This window comes from Pongo abelii, chromosome 22, assembly GCF_028885655.2.
Source record: "Pongo abelii isolate AG06213 chromosome 22, NHGRI_mPonAbe1-v2.0_pri, whole genome shotgun sequence".
NCBI lineage: Eukaryota > Metazoa > Chordata > Mammalia > Primates > Hominidae > Pongo > Pongo abelii.
The window spans coordinates 39,739,798-39,757,772 of record NC_072007.2 but is presented as its reverse complement, the minus strand read 5'-3'; the positions used below and the strand labels follow the sequence as shown (position 1 = coordinate 39,757,772).

Below are 17,975 nucleotides of genomic sequence, written 5' to 3'. Positions count from 1 at the left end.
ATTGAATATGTAAGTTGTTATAATTCAAAAAAGTTTCTCTATAATTGGCCAGAGCCAAAACCCAAAAGGCTAAGGTTGGAGAAATAGAGATGATGATATTTTACTACCTGATTTACCTACCCCAGACCAGATTCTGACCATTAGGAAAGAGAAAATTGGAGGAAAGTCACAAAGGTTAGACACTACCTTAATCTCTGAGAGGAGGCTATTCCTAAACCAATTACCATCTCTGAGCCAAGTTCACACTTGGGAGGATGCAGGAGAATAGAAACCACAGAAAAATTAAAAGGGAATCCTGGACAGAAAAATGCCATTTTTTACTTCACAGGGTGAAGGGCCAGGAGGTGATAAGACTTGTAGAGACATTTTGTATGCCACTGTCTCCTGAATGGCAGAATAGCAGCATGTAGGCAGTGAAGCTATGGAATGTTTCATAGATAGTGTCTTCCTCAATCTCAGAGAATGCAGGGAAAACAGCCAAAAATCCATGGCTCTTCTCACCCAAGAGGCATGTGTGGAAGGGCTGAGAGAACCAGTGGACTGGAAGACTTGAGGTTAGAGCAGGAAAGACACAGAGTGTGTGGCTGTGACACAGAGACCACAGTGGGACCATGGTCATCTCAGAGGGCACAGCAGAGACAGAAATCAGTGTTCATGACCTAGTAGGATGTCACATCCCCATGGAAGACAAAAGGACAGAGGGTGGCCTTGGACTAGCTGATCCTGGGCCCTCTAGACACTTCTCCTTATCCCAGATGACCCTTGAAAAGAAGAGAAGAGAGAAGGGATGTGGAGAGAGGCTTGCATTAACTGAGACATTAACCAAAAGAAAGCATTTTAAACCAAAAGTGAATTACCTTGAGTTGATAAGACGCACTAGCAGATGGGGAACCTCTAAGCCAAGGTGAGTTCTGTTTTTTTAAACAGTATCACATAATTTGTTTGCAAATCCAAGTTTGTAGCTTGAGAAAAATGCATTCCCACTACTACAGGCATAAACTGGTACCCCGAAAACTATGCGTGTAGTGCATACGTGCACTGTGGACAACTAACACCCTACACATCACGGTCAGTTTAGCTTAAAGGTAGGGCCATTCCCTGTAGAGAAAGGGCATGCAAAGAATTTCTTGGAAGTTTATTTTATGGCCCTAATTCAGCCTCTGATATGCAATAAAACAAAAACAAAAAACCAAAAAATCAAGCCTTTTCCATGAGGTGAGGGAAAACCAATCCACACAGAATCCTCTCAGGCCTTCAGTGCAGGAAGCCAGAGAGAAGCTAGAGGGCCAAGGCACAAAGCCACACTGGCCTCTGACAGTGACTCTGGAGAGGAGAAAGGCACTTTGTGGTTTGGATTGAAGCACAAACCCACATTTCTGCCACTTTTAAGCAAGGAGAGCTGCTTACTTCCAGGTATACAAGGCCCACTGGAAGCTTATCCTCACTGCAGGAATATCTCTCTGTTCTCTGCTCATAGCACTGGACTGGGCCATGTTTCATGCTCCCTTTTATACCATCAGCTATTCATGTGTCCTTTCTAGGGCAGGAAAATGTTTTAGCTGCTCTGGAGCACCCTTGGGAGGCCATGGGAGTCTCAGAGGACAGTTTCAGGCTGGCCTGATGTGGCATACCCCGCTGACACCTCTCTGCTCCATTAAGTGCCTCCTCTGAATGCCTAAGACAGAGACTGGGCTATGGTTTCCCTGTGTTCTCAGGTCCCCACACCTATCAGGCTGCTTTTCTTATCCCACTGCATGGGACTTTGCCCCCAGAGAAGGCAGAGGAGGTACCCCTCCTCAGATCTCCCTTGACATCTAGGCTCTGGTCAAGATTCTCACATCACCTGGTTGAACTTTTCTCCTTGAGAGCAGCTACAAGACAACCCTTTCTTTACACTCCATCCTCAGTCCTATAGGCTGAGTCCTGAAGGCTCTAAGCTTGATATTTAATGTCAGACTTTTACAGTTCAAAGTACCTGCTTTTTCCTTGTTTCAAACACCTGACTGTTGCAATTAATAGCTTCAAAGACTGCAGCGTCTTCTATAGATCCACAAAAGTCCATTTAAAAGCTCAAAGCTCCAAATTTGAGTCTTTTTTCTTTCTATATCATCCCTACCCTGAAGATAGTGCATATAAAAGCACTTGCTGTAACTTGAAAAGTGAGAAAAAGGACTGGGATTTAGAAGGACTGGAAAAAAGCACATAGATTAATGTCAAAATATTACATGGCCTCAATGTTAATTCCACTTTTCAAAGTTTTCCATGACATTATCCCTAATGTTAGAGGAGGATGAACTTACACATCCCCTACTTGTCAGGAATTTGCACTGGATAGCCCTGGGTGGCCACCCAATGTGCAAAATTTTTTAAGGATCATTTTTTTTTAAATTAAAAATCCATATGGATTGTGCATGCCACTTAAAAATATACTATTTTTCTATTGAGAGAATAAGGTTTCTAAATGAAATCTTTAAATAAAGATGAACAACAGGATGAAGACACTGGTGTATCTGATATCATGGAGTAACCCTGTATCCCTCATAGGTATATCTTTATGGTTTGAAGAGCTCATTTAGGAGAACAAGGAATTCTAGGGCATGCATTCATGCAAACAGAGAAACTTAAATCTAGGATCCGAGATGGTAAAGATGTTGGCATCAGGTCCCAAGTGTGGGAACAAAAATGAAATAGAGCAGAAGAGACAACATGGAGGTAATGCAAATATGACATTAACAAACACAGGAAAAAGGAGCTCATGAAGTCTACATGCTATAGCCAAAGGAAGGGAAGACAGGGACTTTCAAGAGTCATTTCCCATGGGGAGCCAGTTTAAAGCTTTAAAGGTGCAAGAAAATGGGCCAGGCAAGACGTGGCTGCTGGGTCACAGGTGGAGATTAGGATGGGCGACCACACTTGTACGTTTTATTTCAGTGGCTAGATTTCCTTCACCCCAACATTCTTTACATGGACCCAGGAGATGAGAATCAGCTTTCTCATTAGCTGTCAGGCACAAATCAACATAACGACTATTCTAAAAGCTAATACGGTGATCAACATTCAACCTCTAGGATTCACTTTTTTTAAATTCCAAGGATGGATGCATAAAAGATGGCCCATGGGTTGTGAATGAGCTCAGAAAATGGATCAAACCACAGGAAATGCTGCCCAAATCCTCAGTTCTGGAATGCAAAAACTTCCCACAAGGATGGTACACATAAAACTACTCCAAAAATCTCCTTCCACCTGCCTTCACATAATTAGTGAGAGACGATTAAAGCCTGACCTCTGCTCTTAAGATCATTAATTCTCTTGGAAGGGAGTGAAATCTGTGGACAGATAGGTGACCAGACTGTACAAGTCTCTATGTTGCAAATCCCTAAATACGATTCTTCTGTTCCTATTCCTTAAAAACTTTCCTGATTATATCCTCAAACCATCCTAGGTTTGCTCCTACACTAGAGCTTAGAGTTAAAAAATGTTAAGAAAGTGAAGTTTTTGTCCTTCTTTAAAAAATACAATCATTGAGACACTGGCTCCACAGAACTACAGCAGGAATTTGACCAAGATCAAAAAAAAAAAATAGTAATAATAATCCCATTATTTTTCAGGAAACTATTTCTTTAATATTCTACATTTTACTGAAATTGTCTTTATAAAAATACTCCAAATCATAGCTTGCTTTCAACTTACAGTAGGTCTATACATAAAATGCAAGGTTTTACATCTATACAATGACAATAATATCCTTTTTCCTACATCCTTTTTCTTCCATGTGTAATGTGAAAATTTATCAGACTGTGTCACAGAGCACTTCAAGTGCCCTTGAATAAGGAGTCTATTAAAGGGAGAAACCTATACAAAATGTAAGATTTGTATTGTATTATTGGCTAGGCCAGAGCTTCTGAAAAATAATTCCTCAGAAAAATCCTTAAGGGTATAAGCATCCAAAGCAGTTGTCTGAAATGTTTACCTATACCTACCAATGAATGAAAGATGTGAATGTATAAATGCTAAATCTACAATGAGAAATCAATCTGACATTCACAGTCTGATGTCAAGTTTGCAACCAGTATGAAAGCCAATTCCAAACAGTCTAGTTTTTTGAATACTGCAAACTCAAATCCAATCTTGCCCAGAGCTTTATCTATAACTTAAAAAAAATTGTTATTTTCCCCTGAATCATTCTTTGTGAGGCAGAGTATTTTAGGTACAAAACAAATAGAACTTTATTAGTCCCTCCCACCTCATCCAGGGCAACATTTGCTACGGAAGGATAAAGGTGTAAAGAGAAGATATAATTTATATTCAGGCTCACACAAGCATCAAGAAATCAAACATTTGAGGTTAATTCAAAGGAGATGCCATGAAGCCAGCAATTAAAAAAGAAACAAACCAAAGGGGAAGGTAAAAGAAAGCAAAGAAAGAATATGGAAGAACAAGGGCTCCTTAGGGACACACCACAAGCACCGAGGAATCAGAGAAGAGCAATAACCTTCTGCAAAACTGAAATAAACAAGCAAATCTCTCTCCTTCTAAAACCAAGAGTTTTAGTTGAAGTTTCTATTTCAATCTCTACTAGACTAAATTGTCTTTCTCCATTTCCTTTCCTCTAAAGGAAAGGTCACACACACACACACACACACACACACACACACACATGCTCTACATTATTTTTGGATAATGTCAGAAACAGCATAAATGGCAAGAGCATACTTTATTACTATAAATTCATTTGTAAATGAATTTTTCTATCAGACATTATTATAAAGGTTCATTGTATTAATAGATGGTTCATAAGCACAGAGATGGAATTTTTAAATTGCCAGGGACTGCGGTGAGCTTTCATTTCCTTCTGATGTTGAAGTGCCTATGTATAGAGCACAATACAAGTTGTCATAATGCCAATAACTACATAGACACAGAAACATGGACTGGGCAAAAGAAGTGGTAATAGGCATTGAAAATTTATGTTTTAAACACCTATGGGAACTATTTTAACTAAAACACTAGTATAAGCAGCTCAAAGGAATTGCTGCACAGATGTGCATCAGATGGTTCAAATTAAAGAACCATCAACCTTTTCATTGTATCTCTCCCAAGGAAAAAAAAAAAGACAGTGAGTGCAATGAATGGCATAGAGTTAAAATATATACTATGGTATATAAAACTTTATTTTAAAGAAAGAGCATACTTAAAATATGCCACCCCTTGGACTGTTTTGCATATAACAGTACATTGAACTCTCATAATAGCTCTATGAAAAGGATTCTACTATTGTCCCACTTGATACATAAGGAAACTGAGTCCAAGAGAAAATAAACACCTTGCCCAGTATAACCCGGCTGCTAGGAAGTATAGCTGAAATTAAAACTCCTCATTCTGATACCAGGCACCAATTCTAAACTGTAATTAAAAGTCACTTGTAGGCCAGGCACGGTGGCTCACGCCTGTAATCCCAGCACTTTGGGAGGCCAAGGAGGGTGGATCACAAGAGGAGATCAAGACCATCTTGGCCAATATGGTGAAACCCCGTCTCTACTAAAAATACAAAAATTAGCCACGTGTGGTGGCACGCACCTGTAGTCCCAGCTACTCTCGAGGCTGAGGCAGGAGAATCACTTGAACGCAGGAGGCAGAAGTTGCAGTGAGCCAAGTTGGCACCACTGCACTCCAGCCTGGTGACAGAGTGAAACTCTGTCAAAAAAAAAAAAAAAAAAAGCCAAGTGCAAGTGTAGATTTATTAAAAATGTGAACTCCATCACATTTTTAATCCAGGCCCCAGATCCAGACTACTGGAGGACTTTCCAGTCTGCAAAGTACCAGAAAATACTACCTGAGTATCCCGCCTCCTTTTGCAGTACGTCTTGAGTAAGGCAGCTAGCTGAATGCCATTATGTTTGATACTTTCTCATGAAAGTAAGATTTAGGAATTTAAACCAACATGCTTTAAAATAATGTTTCTATGGCTCTGTGAATATGAAAAAACCAAGCCTACAAACAGAAGTTTTAGAAAGCTGCTGTCATTTTGGTCCCAGTTCAGAAGCTCAATCTTTATATGTATCTTTAATTCTGAGATCATAAAAGGCAAATTAATTAATGAATATGAGCCCCTCCCAAGCCACTCTGGGCTGAAAGATGACCTTCACAATTTCATTTCCTGTGGATCCAAGAATGTGTGGTTTACTCGAGCTCATGGCTGGGAGAGGCCTTAAAGGTTACCTTTCCTTGTGACTACAGCAAAAACTTGGAGGCAGAAAGGTCAGCCCCAATATCTTGCCATTTTCTTTTCAACAGTTGGAGACAAAGTAAGAATCAAAAAGAAATCATTGTTTGCGACCAAAGACCGAGAAAGCAGACCACTGATAAAACTATATTTGTATTTGCTCTCACACAAGCAGCAAGAAATAAATACTTGGAGTTATTCAAGAGTATAGATGTTTGTTGTACTTTAAGGCAGTCTAAAATCTGGGGTAGGATTTCCTTTTTTAAAAAAATAAACTTAGTTGAAACAGATTGTCAAGGTAATATCTATGACCACTCTTCTACCCAAAACAGGGAAAAGAGGTTTCAATGAGACCTTCCTCGGTGTGTGTCAAGTCACACTCAGAGATTCATTTTGGTGATTTCAATGTAAAATGAAATGAAATGCCTAAAATCAAATGCTTGAGAGTTCAAGTAAAGCATAAAGATTGGAATTTCTTAACATAATAGTTTTTGGGAAAATTCACAAAAAGCTATCTATAGTGATAAAAAATATTTTTAAAAAGTAATATGTAGATGATTTCTAGTGAAAGCACTTGGTTTGGGCAGTCCAGATATATTGAGTTCAGACGCAAGCTCTTTCTCTTGGGTAAGTTACTTAATATCTCCAATAGTAAATTTCCCCATCTATATAAAGGGTATAATATGTAATAAAGTTTGCAAATTTCTTGACACTCTTTTCTTTCCTCCTTCCATTCCTTCCATTTTAATGCCAAAAATATTTCTTCCACCGGAATACATTTCTGAGCAAAGTTTGCAAAACTCTGATACAATACTATATATCACAGTTACACTATAAAATATTAATTTGCTCTTAGTAGCAACACATAAGCTTTATATGGTGTAATGTTAACAAATTATTATATTTCATTCATGATATACAGACATGAAGTTTTGACTTACAATTTTTTGACTTTGCAGTGGTGTGGAAGTGATATACGGTCTGGACAAACCGTACTTTAAGTGCCCATATAACCATTCTGTGTTTTACTTTCAGCATAGTATTCAATAAACAAATTATATGACAGAGTCAACACTGTATTATAAAATAGGCTGGATAGATGATTTTGTCCAACTGTAGGCTAGTGTAAGTGTTCCATGAGTGTATAAGGTAAGCTAGGCTAAACTCTAGGTTAGGTATATTAAATGCAATTTCTCCTTAATATTTTCAGCATACAATGTGTGTATTGGGACACAACCCCATAGTAAGTGAGAAGCATCTGTACTTGCTTTAACATTTTTGAAGTACAGTTCATAAAAAACTTTCTGACGTTTTTCTTTGTGTGGCATGACATCCCTCCCAATTCACTGAAGCCACAACTTACCATTTGAAAGAAAATTAGCACACATGACATGAGTTTTTATGTTTTTGTATTATAAGAAAATGGAAGTGAAATTCAAATCCTATAAACACTTATGCTTACAAGAGATAAAACGTTTTATTCAAAGAACCAGTTTTTTAAGAGACGTACATCTAATAGGCCAATAGTTTACACCTAGAACCTAAATTCTGGGCCTGGTTTTGAAATCAAGTAGAAAAAATTTAAAAATAGAAAAATTTAAAATTACTACTTCTCTAAACTACATCAAGTTATTTTTGGAACAAAAAGAACATTTTCAAATACACATGTTGCACGCTGATACACAAGAACCACACTAGATATTTAGTACTTTGCAAACATAGGACACAAATTTCTTCCTGTAAGGCAGTTACAACTTAGACACATCACCTAGTGGCACATTGTCATTTGACTTTCAACTATATCCATTTTGTGTGCTAAGGTTAAAAAAGTATGCTTGCACTTCTATAACCTTTACCAAAGGCTTTGGTTTTTAGAGGATTTTTTTAAATTGTGGTAAAAACACTTAACTTGAGATCTAACTGCTTAAAAATGTCTAAGTGTTCAAGACAATATTAACTATAGGCACAATGTGGTACAGAAGATCTCTGGAACTTATTTATCTTGCATAATTGAAACTTTATATCCCCTTGAGCAGCAACTGCCCCCATTTCCCTTCCTCCCAGCCTTGGCAACTACCATTCTACTCTCTGTTTTCATGACTTTGGCTATTTTAGATGCTTCATATAAGTGGAATCATGCTGCCTTTGTCCTCCTGTGCTGGCTTACATCACTAGAGGATGTTTTAAGAGTGACCTCATCAAAAAGAAAACTACTTTTTAGAAATTTCTCTAACCAGGACATTATAGAAATTTCTCTGAGCAGGAATTTTTCACTCAAAGGTCTTATCTTGGCTAGAAAAATGACAGCAAATTATGTTTTATTGGTCCATTTATGTACTATGCATGTGAACAGATACAACATAATTGCAATGTAGATTATATATATTGCCTGTATATGTAGAACATTTTTCAATCATAATTCCATTTTCCATTTTCTTTTGTATTGTGCCATCATTTTTGCTGTGCAGTTCAGTACCACATTATTTTTCATTTCGACCACAGCTGCATCATTGCTGCTGCCAGAATCTCTGTTTTTTGGAGAAAATATACAATTTAAAATTGTTTTTTTTTCTTTTTTTTTATCAGAAAGGAAAGTCATCAAGAATTAGATTTTATTTTAGGAACAAAGTAAGGTTTCATGGGAGAAAAAAACAAAGCCTTGGTGTAGAGGTTTGTTCATTTTCTATAGCATTACTGAAGTGTCCGTATGCCTTGATAATCCTATCAATGTTTGGATCATCTCAGTGGGGGAAATGACTTAATTTAACTCTATTTTGGTGTCTCAGCAAAGGTAAGTTATCTATTTTGAGAGCCCTGAGTTTGCTTTAACTGGGTAGTTTTATACTACTGCATTTGTGAATGAAATCCCAAAGTTTGCCCAGCTAACTTGCCATCTCAGTATCCCCGAGTAGAAAAGGTGGGTGGCCAGCGGGTGGAGGAGGAGGTGCTGGGAACTGGCCAATTGTGACAGAGCTGCCTTCAGGCCAATATCTTATGTTCATAAATACCTAGGCAAGAGGCAGGTCAACGGCACATGAGATAGCCTTAATTAAGCTGATGGTCTGTATCTCATGTTCCCTAGTGTCTCTCTTTCAACGCCATCATGGAAGAACTGGGAATCTCACTGAAGAATCAGAAAAAAATAAAGAAAAAGTCAAGAACTAAGGGGAAATCTTCCTTCACAAGTATCCTTACTTGTCATCAGAGACGAACTCAGAGAAAAGAGACTGTGGCGTGATCCAAGGAAACACCTGAAGGAAGAAAAAGGATGCACTCCCTACAGATTTTTGGAGAAAGGATTTCTGATGAGTGTGTGATGTGTTTCCATATATCTATATCCATAACTCTGATTATGTATACAGATATAAGAAATACAAAAGTTTAAAAAGCTCACATAGATACGACTCGGGAAGTGACACCAGTTCTTTTAAAATAAATTTGTATGCTCACTTATTTTGCATTTTTTCTTTTGCCCAAATAAATTGTTGTGTGTGCTTTCTAAATAATAATAAAACAACAGGGTTTTTTTCCAGAACAAGTTGAGCTTGATTTGTTCCCCATTACTTGCCCCCATTGGCAAAAGTGTGTTTGCTGTATGTCGTCAGTTGTGCAGTTTGCTGTTTTGAAAACTCTTCTTACTGGTTTAGACAAACATAGTCATTTTGGGCTGTTTTAAAAAATTACTTTTAGTTTATACCAAGTTACCCAGTTACTATGGTAAAGTGAACCAATTTATCTTTGTGTTCTAAAGTCTAATTTTATAAATAGTTTAAATGATACTCAGAACATTAGTGAGGTGTGCTGGAAAAGGATACCAGAAAGCAAAAATACATTCAAAAAGTAAAAGTGTTTGCCACATTCTAGGCACCATTCTAGGTTCTGGGGGTCCCATACTGAAGAAAACAGATATGGTTCCTGTATTAGTTCATTTTCATGCTGCTGATAGACATACCTGAGACTGGGTAATTTATAAAGAAAAAGAGGTTTAATGGACTCACTGTTCCACACGGCTGGGGAGGCTTCCTAATCATGGCAGAAGGTGAAAGGCACATCTTACATGGTGGCAGGCAAGAGAGAATGACAGCCAAGCAAAACAGGAAACCCCTTATAAAACCATCATATCTCATGAGAATTATTCACTACCACAAGAAAAGTATGGAGGAAACTGCCCCCATGATTCAATTATCTCCCACCAAGTTCCTCCTACAACACGTGGGAATTACGGGAGCTAAAATTCAAGATGAGATTTAGGTGGGGACACAGACAAACCATATCAGTCCCTGTTCTCACACAATTAATTATAAAACAAAGATCAAAAAGAGTATATTACTCAAAGCAGGATTAGAACTTTCTCAGAGGAAGTCCAAAGCTGAAGGAGAACTCAGAAGTATTTAACCTGGGGCTGGGTCAAGAAGGGCTTCCTGAAGAAGGGAATAGCTAACTTAAGATTTGTGGGATGACTCAGATATTATCAGGTGAAGGGAGCCAGGCTGAGGATGCAGCATATTAGAAGGCATGGACATAAGAGAGAATAGGGCTATTATGTTAGCGGAAAGATGAGTTTGGTGTGGCTAAAATATAAAATGCAAGTAGGTCCAATAGGCCTGATAGGTAGCAGTCACTCTGGCTGAGGGTAGAGGAAGAATTGAAGGAAAGAAGACCAGGAGGGAGACTAGAGGGAGGTCACCCAAAATATTCTTTCAGTAACTGCACCAGACCAGAAACAGAGAGAACACCAGATGAAGGAGGTAATTTTGAAGCACAATCCAAACAGCCATGGATTCAGAAAGTGGTCTCAAAGGAAAATTCCAGGATTGAGGGAGGTGGGAGGAGAGCTTAACTGGAAAATTGAGGTGGCATTCATTGTGTTGGGAAATAATGGAAAGAAATAGGTATTAGTCAGTATTTCATACAACTGGTTGGTCTCTTCAGGATTATTTACAACTCTAGGAAACTTTTAGTTTAGTCCTTCAAAGTACAAAAATATTTTCAGACATGAAAGGGAAAAATAATGACCTTAAAAATGGCAATAACAATAACAGATATTGGACAAAGGTTTTGCTTGATTGTAATCAATATTCAGATTTCATATCAATCAGAATTTTTATTGACAACAAATAGAAGAAAATGGTTCATTAAAATGTATTAGGAGGCTTAAATTAAACATTTATAAATTGGAGTATGATGAATCTGTCCAGCTAAAGATGGTCTAGAATGGTAACATATTAGAAGGAGGAAATACAAAGTTTATTCACTTCACTAAAAATTATACCCAAGGCATTCTATTTTACATTTTCTAATATTTTTCTCCCATTTTTAAATGTTTCTCTTATTTTAGAAAATATTACTCTATCTTTTCACATACTATTATAGAAATTTGTGAGAAAAGAAGTACATCAACCTCTAATATCTAAAATATATAGTATATCAATCTGGTTTATGGATATTTTAAGATCCACCAGCCTCTTTCCTCTTCACTTATACATAACTACATTTTCATTCAATACATATAACACCTGCTATAAACAACTTCATTAAAAAATTTATTGAAAAACTGTAGAACAGGACTTTTTTAATGTCAACTATTAAATGTAGTGCATAATCACCTTCCTTTCTCCCTGATATTTTCATTCTGAAAGTACATTTGGCATATACAAACGTGCCTACGTTTCTGTGTGCATCTTTGTGTTTTAGGGTGAAGAACAGAGTAAGCTAATGAGTTCAGAGGAAAGAAGAAAGTGTAGAGTATCTGGAACCCGGTCCAGAAAAATTCCTGGTAACAACCATTAATCTTGGAGATTTTCATCCCTTTCACTAAAGAACGGTGACTCATACAGAGTTATGTAGAAATCAATGGAGAAGTTAATTAAAAACTAGATCTAACATTTCTTCCTTCAGCAATTTCTTGGTGCTAAAAGAAAAAGATTGCCCAGGTGAGATATTCGGGAAACAAATGGAGGTCAGCTGTTTTGAAAGATGATGTTCACAATTCAGATTTATTCTCCTTTCAGATTTCAAATCTGGGCTTCATCTTTATTGTAGAAGAAAAGGCAAGACCCCACAGAGTTGGAGATATAGAGCAGGGTTCAAAGTTTTTTATTCTTAGCCTAAAAGAAGCTGCAGGAAGACAGAAATAAGGAGAAAGTAGCTTAAAGAAAACTAGATGAAGATAAAATAGAACTAACTAGCTTTTCCGCCCCCCTCTATCTCAGCAGCTATGGCTTTAATTTAACCCTTTGCCTTCAACAAAAGGACTAGATGGGTTCTTAGTCAAGAATCACCTGAAATTGTTGTTTCAAAGAAGGAATAATATAAAGGGTAACAGCATCAGCTCAGGAAAAGGTAGCTCTAGGAGTTACCCTTGTAGTGTGATTTTTAAAGAAACATAAAATCTACCTTTTCTAAAATGTATGGCCCACCAGATGTTCCCCAACATCACAGAGGCCATGGTTGAGTAAAAATTGGAACATTGGCTGAAGGAAGCCCAAGTGACAGTCTACTTAGTTGATGCCTGCAGCCTAAAAGAATGAGAAGAGAAAAAGCATTAACTGGTCAAGGATGTCCAAAGGAAAAAGTGACAAATGTATGCAGGGCTAGAGCAAGCAAGGTAATGGAATGTCCAGAGAAAGCACCTATGGGCGTGTGGAAGAAGTAATGAAAGGAGAGGCTGGGACCTCAAAGGTACACTAAGTTCTCAGTTTTGTTCAGGTCTAGTTCTGTATAGGAAGGGGAACTTTTTCTGGTTAGACTGTATTTTTAAAATAATGGCAGTGTGGAAGAAAGAAACAGAGGGAAATAGGAACAGTAAATCCACCAGAGTGGAGACAGACCTCCTGTGTTTACAAGTAATAACCCAAAGTCCCATAAGCCTTGGGAGTGAAATGACCAGCATTAAACCATCCTGACATGTGAACATCTAGAAATCCAGAAACAAGCAGGCTGGCTTTGCAGGTGAGTGCACTCTTAGTCATGTCACAGGTGCACTGGAGAGACTTGTGTTTAAGCTTTACCCACAAAATATCCAATTAGAGAAGCTTCTTCCATTTTAGAGAGACTGCTTGGTAAATGGAGACTTCAAAACGAATTTGTGTGCAGGTATTGTCTGATGTGTTTGTTTGTTTGTTTACAATTGTATCCTTCTTCCTTCTTTTCCCTCCCCATTTCCCATCCATTTTTCTTTATTGGGAGGGTAACCAGACATTCTAGTTTGCCAAGAACATTAAGCATTAAGCCTGAAATCAAGAAGGTCTGTAGGTTAAACACTATTTTCTCTCACAAAAGTGTCCTCATTTGGACAATAAATCATAAGACACTTTACTCATTGGTCCCTAGCTTTCTCTTCTTGGCAGCCACAGAGTTCTACTAATAAAGTTGAAACCTTCACTGATGAAAAAATAGGGATCTAATCCAAAGGAGCCAACAGAAGGCAAGGGACCTCCACCCTGCATCACAGTAATCCAGGATGACCCTGAGGAGTCAGACCAACTTTGACATTTCATCTGGACTTTATGAGAAATATGTACATATATAAAAATGTATATGCATCTTCTATATACAAAAAGAGAAAATACATTGCCTTAGTCTCATTTGGTATGCACTCTCAGTAAATTATCAAGGTCACGTCATCAGGTAACATTAACAACTGTAATTTCAGCTATCATTTAACAAGGATGTACTAAATCCAAGTGCTTTGCATGTCCTTCACATTTGCTTATGTAATGCTCATAGAAACCCTATGGTAAATATTATATTTTTAAAAACTGAGGTTCCAAGAGGTTAGATAGCTTGTCCAAGATCACTTTACTATAAAGTGGCGAATGGTACAACACTACCCCATGCCCCACCACAGCATCAAAACCAGACCCCACTCCCTACTAACCCTTAGAGACCAAGTACCATTGACCAAACCTATGGAGACCCTGGGCATACATGATCTCAAGTGTCCTCTCAGCCTCAGTGTATGAGGCTGGCACTCTGCATTATCATCTGCATTACACAAAAAGAAACTGCAAGAAAAGACATTGGTAGCTAACCCAAGGACAGACTGCCTGTTGGTTAAAGAATAAGATTTTGACTTCAATCTGTCAGAGTCCAGAGCATGGGTTCTTAACCAAGGCATGTTACAATATTTTTTTTGTTTTAATGCAAATTTTGACTTAATTTTAAAAGAACTATCCAGGGGGTAATTAGTTGCCTACCACCATCACTTAGTAAAATAGATGGAGAGATAGCTATCCGTGTTTCCTGGATACAATATTTAAGCATACCAGTGCATTGCCACCGCGCTTAAGTAGGAGAATGTCATTTCTAACCTTAATATTTAATAAAATAAAGCTTCCACCACTTAGTCTTTGGAATAGTTGTGCTACTGATTTATTACTTCTCATTCCAAAGCAAGCCATTCAAGTCATACTTAAAGCATATGGATGTCAACATGTGATAATTCCAGTGAGTGTCTCAAACTTTACTGTTTTCAATGGTCTCATAGGAGACTATTATATTGTAAACTTCCAGCTGATTATAAACTTCTAGAAGGGTTAATCTGAATATTTCTTTTAAATCCCAATCACTCTATATAAATTGCTCATCCTCTTGCATACAGTACATAATAAATGCAGACCTACTGAATAAAGAATGGACAACCTCTTAAGCAAATGCCACACAGACACCTGCCACAGATTTTGAACAAAATATAGTCCCTGCCTTTGATAATATTAGAATTGAATAGATAATATTTCAAATCTGAAGCTTTGTTGAGACACTTGATTTTTATAGACCATGATTTTGGATGTCATTGAGTTTTCCTCAGATTTGCATCTCCATCTGCCTGCAGGAAATACATACTGGTAAATTCTCCAGTCAGAGACCAGAAAGTCTAGCAATTTCTGGAAAAGAAAGCACACACACACACACACACACACACACAACATAAAGATTTTCAGGTAACCAACATTAGAGAGAATTTTGAATGCATTCATAATGTCTTCAGTACTTGTGGATTTCTCATTAAGCTACTTTCAGAACATCTCTGAAGAGGCAGCTGTTTGTCTTGTCTTCATGATGAATTCTGTATCTAGAGCAGCAAATTAAAATGAGATCATTTTTAATAAAACCATGCCAAGATTTAAAAGTAATTTGGTGGCATTAAGCATAATAAACCAAATTACAGTGATAAAAGAAACATTTTCATTAAAGTTCTAAAAAAATGACACTCAAAACTCCAATGTAGGCATAGAACTGAGTCTACATTGTCTCAAGGGAACCAAAATAACAAATGACAGCTAGAATGTTCAGCTAATCATAACAAATATATAATTAGTTTTGACCTTTTCATAACATCGCAACAAATATAGTGATTCATAAGCATGCATGTTGCAAATGAAATTAATTGCAAGGGTATTTTTCACTGAAATGTTTAATGATCTCATCATACAGATTTCCTGATTTCCTTCTAACTTCCTTCTGAAAATTAAAGGCCATGCAACAGGTTAATTTTATCGAACCAGAACAATCCATTATCTCCATGTGTACCTGGTTCATGTTTTCCCATTTTTGTGGAAGCTTCATCTTTCCTCCTCTCCCTTCCCACCTCCATCTCTCCAGATCCAAACTTGACTTAAAGACCCAACATCAAATGCCACTGACTATATGAAACTTCCCCTGGTTTTTTCCCATGTCTCTTCAACGATCTTTATCTGACTTTAGATGGTTTGATATTAAAGTTATTTGGTTTATGTTGGCAACCGGTATAAGCATTTTGTTTCACATCTAAATCAGCCTTTCCACCACCACTCCCAGTGACTGGTTCACACAATGCAAGATCTTATACCTGTGCAAGTGAATCCAACCAAGGCCATTAAATTACCTCCCAAATATAAAACTTCAACTCTCTCCTCTCTCATTCTGAAATTTTCCTGAAGAGAACTTGGATTTATTTTCCCTCCCAATCTCCCTTTTTATATTTTTCAAATCTGATTTTTCTCCCAAAATACATAACAAACTTTGCAAGTTCCCAGAAACTCACAAACAAATCAGATCTTCCAAGCAAGGATCCATGTCTGAGGAGATTCTGTTAACGTGGAAGTGTCTGCTTTGCCTTGGATATCTCAGAAGTCATTTGTGAAATAAAAATAGAAGTCTCACTCATACCTTAAAATCACATAACATGTTAGCACAGTACCTATGCACTCACAAAATGCATTTACTCAAAAATTCAGGACTAATAAACTAAAAAAGAAGAAGAAGAAGAAAGGAAGAAAGGAAGGAGGAATGGAGAGAAGGGAAGAAGAGTGGGCTCCTAGGATGAGTTGAGGAGCAGCTAGCTCCACATTTATGAGAGTGATAGACTGGCACATAGACATGGGTGGATCTGTTACCACTGAGAAGGAAAAAGGAGGGGCTTATGCTGTAATCTGAAGGAAATAGATTGGGACTGTTTTGGATCCTCCTGATAGTAGTGATAAAATGCTAACATCAGTTCTCAAAGGTTACTAATGCTTCCTCCTTGAAAGGATTACAGGGGTTCTTATTTGTCTAAGACAGTTAAAATATTGTGCCTTTTTAAGATAAAAAGATGAGCTGTGAGAACTACCAAGCACCTAGCCAGTTTTATTGCAAAGTAGCTTCGAGTATCCCACTTTCTAAACAATGCACAAAACACACAGCCAGGTTCATCTTTCAGGTCTACATCACTGCAACCATGCTCCTGCTGCCCTTTCCTACTCCCCAACCCATAAAAGCAGAGATTTACCAAGGGCCAAGCATGAGAGTCCTTCCACATTATCCACCTATCAGAGAGTGGTGGCTTTTCCCTATGGAGGAGGGAAGGATGTACTCCCAACCACCATCACTAATCACATTCAGGGAGCTCCAAGCAAATTTGTCTGAGAGAATGAGAGGTGTTCAAGCAGGAAAGATGAGTATTTTACTCCCCCATCAGATGCTCCTGCAGCAAACTAGCTGAGATGACCCCATACCCATGATTCTTCAGCATGGGGACACATGGGGACAGTTTTGCTATGTGCACAGAATGAACAGCTTAATCAGAGGAAAGAGCTGGGGCTCATCATGAATATCTTCTTTCAAACTACCATTTTTACAAGTGCATTATTCTTCACTTCAGATCTTCCAAATGACACATTATTACCCTTAATCACAGGATCAAGAGAAGCGACAGTGGCATTTTCCACCTCACATGTATTGAGGATGAGATTGTGGCCCTGAGACAATGGGCTTCCCACTACTGAGCTGCGCTCTAAAAATCTTCAATCCAAATCACATTGCTTTTATGGTTAAAAATTATTTATGCAGCCATGAATCATGAAAAGTTGGTAATTTTGCTAAGCCAAGGATAAATAGATTCTTTCTTTTACTGAGAGTATAACTAGAACACTGAAGAGTTTTAGTGAGAACAGGGGAAATCTATTTATGATCAAAATAGTATTAAAGCTCTGTTTTTCTATGGGTAAGATTTGGTGTCAACTCTAGAGCTGACAGTCTAAAAGAGTTCCAAGATCATCAGCTCAGCTTACTTTGGTGGTTCTCTGAGACTTTTAAAGGAACTGGACAGGAAATACTTCAGAAGCTGGCTGGAGCACTGCAGAATGTTTGTTGGTCTTCAGATGAGATTTTTGCCTTTATTTCTCCCCATGAGATTCTTTCTTTAAGGCTGGATAGACCACTTCAATCTTTCTTTCAAGAGTCAAAAGTAATTCTGGAATCTGGATTTTATTCTTTCATTAACTCATTTTTT

The 17,975-nt window shown here is 37.7% G+C and overlaps 1 protein-coding gene across 8 annotated transcripts in view; it reads left to right on the top strand.

Moving 5' to 3' along the window:
• GRIK1 (glutamate ionotropic receptor kainate type subunit 1) overlaps positions 1–9,773 on the top strand; it is a 404,073-nt gene extending 394,300 nt beyond the window's left edge. For 6 of the 8 annotated variants that reach the window (XM_024239397.3, XM_054542882.2, XM_054542881.2 and 3 more), the window contains one exon: positions 9,306–9,772. In XM_024239397.3, the coding sequence (XP_024095165.1) occupies positions 9,306–9,461 (156 nt within the window). In that variant the 3' untranslated portion in view covers positions 9,462–9,772. Of the gene's footprint in view, positions 1–8,809; positions 8,894–9,305 lie in introns of all 8 variants that reach the window. The other 2 variants (XM_063720803.1, XM_063720802.1) reach the window with 1 other exon arrangement.
• Positions 9,774–17,975: the final 8,202 nt, after the last annotated feature.